Here is a 6,000-nt window from a genome sequence, read left to right on the forward strand (position 1 = left end):
CACAACTGCGTTGGCGCAGTTGTGCGTCAAAAAGTATAAATATGGCCCTTATTTTATCATTTCCTACAGTGACAACTCAAAGTGTACTGATCAAATCTTAATCGTTTTGACCTGCATTTATCCAGCTAAATATTCTATATTTTTCTAAACACTGTGTGGTGCATTTTTGTGGTGCTATACTGTGTTATTGCATGATTTATTGCACAAATACTTTTCACATTGCCTTCTAAGTTAAGCTTGACTGCTCAGTGCCAAGCTACCAGAGGGTGGGCACAGGATAATTTGGATTGTGTGTGACTTACCCTGACTAGAGTGAGGCCCCTTGCTTGGACAGGGGGTACCCTGACTGCCAACCAAAGACCCCATTTCTAACAAATGTAAAAGTGAAATGGGTATTATCATGAGTGGATGTTAAAAAGATGGGTAGATGCTTTGATAGAAGAGACAAGTAAGCTCTTCTGGGGAGGGTCGCGATTACTTGCTTCACTTGCTTGGTGTCATGAGAGCACAAGTTCAAAGCGGGGATATTTGAATTTTCTGGCTACTCCTTTACTTAGTAGTCGTGGAATTTACACAACTTGCTCTGACCCACTTTCAGGTATAATCCAGCAAAACCAAACAAAACTTTCTCATGGAGGTAATAATTCAAATGGACCAACAATGTCCAAACCCAATTTTTTTCAAGGGCTCAGAGGGAATCTCAACAGGAGACATGTAAAACACTTTGACAGTTTTGGTTTTATCACTTCCAGCACACTGCAGGCAATTGTTAACCACACTCTCAACCTGTCTACCCACTCCTGGCCAACAATAACACTCTCTCACTCAGGACGTGGTTAAATTCCTTCTCAGATGCCCTTCATATGCTAAATACACAATTTTGTTCCACACTCCCAACAGGTGGAATCATATGTTCACCTCTGTAAAGTTCTTCATCCAGGATACTTAGCTCTTGACTCAACAACAATCAACCCTCAACTCCCTCCTCAATGTTCTCCTGTTACCATGGTAGAATCATGGCATCACATGAAATCTGTGAGCCATTGTTCTATGATGATACATAATACAGCAATAAGTTATTAATATTACCATTACTGTTTAACCTAATGACAACTATGATTCATATAAAGCATTCCAATGCCCTCCATAGACAGGATCATGTGACAGAAAATCTCAAAAATAAAATTTTATTGGCCTTATCACAACGCAAGCTTGCCTAATACAACTGGGATGATACGCATTTTCTTTTTCCTACAGCTGTTTATACCGAACTGTTCCAAGCATAGCTGGAGTCTAACAATGACCACCATGTTACTCTCTCAGACTATAAGCCTCTCAGAGACAGACTTCTCGCTCTCTCTCTCTCTCTGTCTCTCTCTCTATCTCTTGTGTTCTCTTTCTCTCTCTCTCTCTATATATATATATCTTTAGGGACTTTGCTGCCTTTTCGTGTTGCAAGATGTATTGCAGACTCCATATTCCCTACCCTTTTACTTCCCGAGGCACCATCTTGGGTGTCTGTCCTTGTGCATTTACCCCATGCCTGTGTAAACTTTAATGCAGATAAATCTCTTGAACTTTTGAATTTGGGTGATAAAATATTCCAAGATCCTACTTGGGCTGTCTCCCTGGGCCTATATATTTAGGAGCTGCAAAATGTATATTATAAATAATTGTTGCCTTTATGACCTCAAAGGGCTTAACATTGTCTCCATCCGCCTGCAGCTTCCACTTATTCCTCTGACCAGCCTTTCACCTTTGACCGATACTGTGTGTATCTATTGGAATCCAAAAAATAAGTCCTATTTTGCATACCCCATATCAGTGGTGGCACAAGCAGATCTTTATGTGACGGTGAGTGATAGCCTCAAAAGGAAGGTAGCTGCTACTGCCCCTCTCCCATCTGAGGAGCTAGCCTCTGTCAGGGGCATTTAAAATATTTTGAAAACATATTGGCAAACTCTCCCCACTGAATGTTGGCAGCCTCTTAAAATTGCAATTTCTGAAAATTCAAAATGTATACCCAGGATCAACTCTCACAGCTCTTCTCACGAGGCAACTCTGAGAGATAAACTGTAACCACTAAATCCAGCACCCAGGCAGGAGGGTTTGGGGCTCTGTTTAAAACATGGGGTTATTAATCCATCAATCGTTGCCTGGAGCCCTGTTTTCAGTCACATTCTACAATCCAACACTGTAGCCAGGGCTCTCGTCATCTCTGTTTAGCAAATAAGGCCGCCCTCTAGAGCAAACTGCTGATTTAGTCAAACTGCAACTGACCCTACCTTCCTCACTTACTGAAATACAAATATAAGGCCTTCCACGCACGCCTCCCCCGAAACAACTACAATTTTAGCTGGGCTGCATTCAAGGCTTTTGTGCATGTCATCTGCTGCCTCGTGCCTGTACCCTTCTGGTTGCTGCGCTGTAGCTTATAACATTCCTCCTTATTATAAGGGCCAGATGTAGCAAAGGTTTTTACCCATTCTGTGTCTATGGGAAAAAGTGTTCGTACATATGGACCTAAATGTGAAAACATGTTGGTAAATCTGGGTTGAGCAGGACACCCACTCTGTGGCACACCTGCTTCCTGTATACATTGTAACCAAGCAATTGTCTCTCAGTCACCTCTGCAGAGCTCACATTAACGGTGCGCTGGGCCTTTCCAGGAACATTCAGTCCGGGCTGCTCATGGGACATTCAGCGAGGGTCATTTGAAGCTTCTCAGTCTGCCCGCCTTGATCCTGCTACTTGGAACTTGTGATTATGAACCCATACTGGTACCTCTGTCACATGTGTCTTGTCCACTGCTTCCTGCCTGCCACTGGGCACCCATCCACCAGTGTCAAGCAATGTCATAGCTTGCCATCGATATAACCTGTTGCATATCCGGTATTGCTTTATAGATAAAGAATGACATTCCCTTAAATATCAGACACTGCACTTCCGTTGCATCTTTTAGAAACTGACTGAAAAACCACCTATTGCTCAAACTACTAGTCATCTAAATGATTCCTGCACTCCATCTTAAACTTAATCGTGCTACTCTTTGTGACCTCATTCTATGTGGAGCATTGCTAATTTAATTTATTTGTCTAGCTACCTTAAGGACTGAACGCTTCACTACACTTCTTTGTCTGCCAGTGTCTGCCAATCCTAACGCGCTGTTATCTTCTAAATGTGTTATAGTTTATATTTATGTTCTGACCTTTGTTTATCTCGTACCTTGATTGTAGCTCTAACATTCTTCTTGAATTATCTTGGCCATGAAGCAATATTTGAATTAATCAATTAATTAGTCTATTTGTTCCGCTTCAGTCAGGCCATATTATGAAGCCACTTGGATTATGGCATTTACACCTCAAATGAGTTTGGGCCGCACAGTGGCTTAAAGGTCATGGATACATTTTGATACACCTTTGCTCACAATACATACATTTAAGGCTCCAAAAACGACTAGATAGGCACTACGTTTGTAATAGAAAACAATGTAGTCCTTCATTCATCACATTTGTTCAGTTTTTCCATATTTTTCCTTGGGTGGGGTGATACCTGTGAAAATGTCAACATTTATCTAATCGAATTGCTTAGTTCTATTTCTACTATTGGGTTTAAGTTTTTGCATAATCTCTTGGGGAATATTTTCAAGCATATATTAAATTGCCATTGTATTTTTTTTTCAGAGGGAGAATGCAAAGACACCACCCACTACTGTACATTTGTAAAGCACCTGAAGCTATGCTTTATAGACCTCTACAAACAAAGGTGCTGCGAGTCATGCCGGGAAGCCTAACGCTCCAGTGAAGGGGACACCAGATCCTGCATAAACAAAATATGTAAATAGCGAACAAGACTCTTACACTTTGGGTCAAAATCAGCATAATCGGGTTTGGCTTACAGAATTCACACAGGTCCGTGCTGTGCTGTGCAGGTGTGATTGGCCGGTGCTCCTGCAACGAGACAGAAATTGCTGTGTAGAAATTGACATTTGGTGTAAACCTGCAACAAGTGAACACAACACTAACCATTGATATGGACAGATTTGTTTCGTGCAACCATTTTTTATGCATATTATATGAGAGAAATTTTTATGATTTGGGCATTTTTTCAATGGCCTTGTAGACAATTATTTCAGTGCATTCTGTAAACATAGGGCACCATGGAGTGCCTTAAGGACATCTTTAAGAGTAAGCAGCATGCATTGCTGCCATCTAGTGAAACTGTGTTTGACTCTTAAGTACTGTATCTCGTGGAAATTACTGCATTCCTTTTATTGCATTGACGGAGTGCCTCACAGGGCAAATGTCATTAAGATTTGCGGTCAGTGAGATTCAGAGATATATATTCGCTGAGACATTTTATAAGGTCTGTAGTATACAGGTTTCAGCTTTTCCGTAAATGTATTTTTGAAGTATTCTATGCAGTGATCAATTCAACGGTGTGACATAATTATCCCGCCCCCCCTCCCCCTATAGATTGAACACTAGACGCGAGGCTTGCTTTTCTATCCGTGCATATGGTTTCTGCTAGATTCATTTGTTACAGATGTTGAAATGAAAAACATTGTATGCACTTCACCATCTAGTACTCATGTTACGTTTATCGGTGCAGGCACTAGTGCGGGTGTTTTAGAAATTAAAAAAAAAAGAATAACAATATAACACTGGCTGAATATGTCGGTCAAATGCAACACCTGGAACATCTAAGTTGTAAAATTCAGTATTTCAAACTCAGAATTAACAATGTGGCTGTCACACAAGATTTAAAAGCAGATAGCCGCAGCATGATACAGGGAGGATTTTTTCTAGATGTTAGTCTAGATTATTCCTAGAAAATATTTAATTTACTCTAGCGAATTTAACACCTGCTACTCAAATTGTTAACTATTTGTAAATGTAGTCGCAGTTTGTAACTTACATTATACCACTGGGTGTGCCTAGGGATAGAATAAGAGTGATTAGCAAGATTACATTAAAAAGCATGTTATAAACACGTCTCACAATTCCTTTTTATACTTAGGTGCTGCTAAAAGTGTGGAATAGAGCACTAAAGGGCATATTTAAGGTATTTAAGGAAGGTGATGCTGCACCAAGTGCAGCGCCACTTTCTTTGCCCCCCTTAGTGCCCCCTACCGCCACCATGTGTGCGCCTTGTCTAAGATACTGCTCACCATGGCACAGGGTAGGGGGCAATAGCATTACATTTATTGACGCTATCAATGTACTCTGCAGGAGTAGCACCAAAATATTGGCACTACTCCCGCAGAGTACACTGAGGCCCATTATAAATAATGTAAGCCTCCTTTTAACGCTTGCTCTGAGCAAGCGTTAAAAATGATGTAAAAATTGACGCAAGGAAATCTCTTAGATTTCCTTGCGCCATTGTTTTCGCCCCTCTAATGGGGGAACGCCCACCTTGCATACATTATGCCTGGCAAAGCCATAATGTAGCGCAAAGGGTTAAAAAGTGGCACATTGCAACTTTGTGAATATGGTGCAAGGATTTTGGCCTCTTTGGGCCACATTAGCGTAAAAAATATGACGCTAATTGTGGCGCAAGGTGTCACGTGTGTCTTATAAATATGCCCCTAATTGTCTTATTTTCAACAAGAGACAATAGGAGTGGGAAATATGTCTGGAGAAATTAATAAAAAAAATCTCTGCGACCTTTCTAAATTTTACACATTTTTTGTAGCTTTGTAAAAAAGCTTCAAAGGGTTTGCGGAGGAACGCCTTTGCTACTTCAGTCACCATGTCAGTGGACCACAAGTTTCAAATTATTACATTCTGACAACTACATAGATAAACTATAGGCACGTTTCACTGTATCAGATGTCCATCGATTCAAGACAGCGGCAAAAAAGATACTCCGTAGCCCTCAATCTGTTCCTGCACTCGGTCCATTCATTCTAGCGAACGAAGACTAGGTGATGAGGGGTACACGTATCTCACATGAAATCCGAAGGAATATCGATGCACAGTTTAGAAAAATATGCTTCAA

The 6,000-nt window shown here is 40.8% G+C and overlaps 1 protein-coding gene across 2 annotated transcripts in view; it reads left to right on the plus strand.

The window, feature by feature from the left end:
* Positions 1-4,637, plus strand: part of ADAMTSL3 (ADAMTS like 3) — a 2,197,206-nt gene extending 2,192,569 nt beyond the window's left edge. The window contains exon 31 of one of the 2 annotated variants that reach the window (XM_069222572.1): positions 3,684-4,637. In XM_069222572.1, the coding sequence (XP_069078673.1) occupies positions 3,684-3,793 (110 nt within the window). In that variant the 3' untranslated portion in view covers positions 3,794-4,637. The remainder of the gene's footprint in view (positions 1-3,683) is intronic. The other variant, XM_069222573.1, reaches the window with a different exon arrangement.
* The last annotated feature ends 1,363 nt before the right edge of the window (positions 4,638-6,000 follow it).

The sequence above is a fragment of the Pleurodeles waltl genome, chromosome 3_1, assembly GCF_031143425.1.
Source record: "Pleurodeles waltl isolate 20211129_DDA chromosome 3_1, aPleWal1.hap1.20221129, whole genome shotgun sequence".
In the NCBI taxonomy this organism is placed as follows: domain Eukaryota; kingdom Metazoa; phylum Chordata; class Amphibia; order Caudata; family Salamandridae; genus Pleurodeles; species Pleurodeles waltl.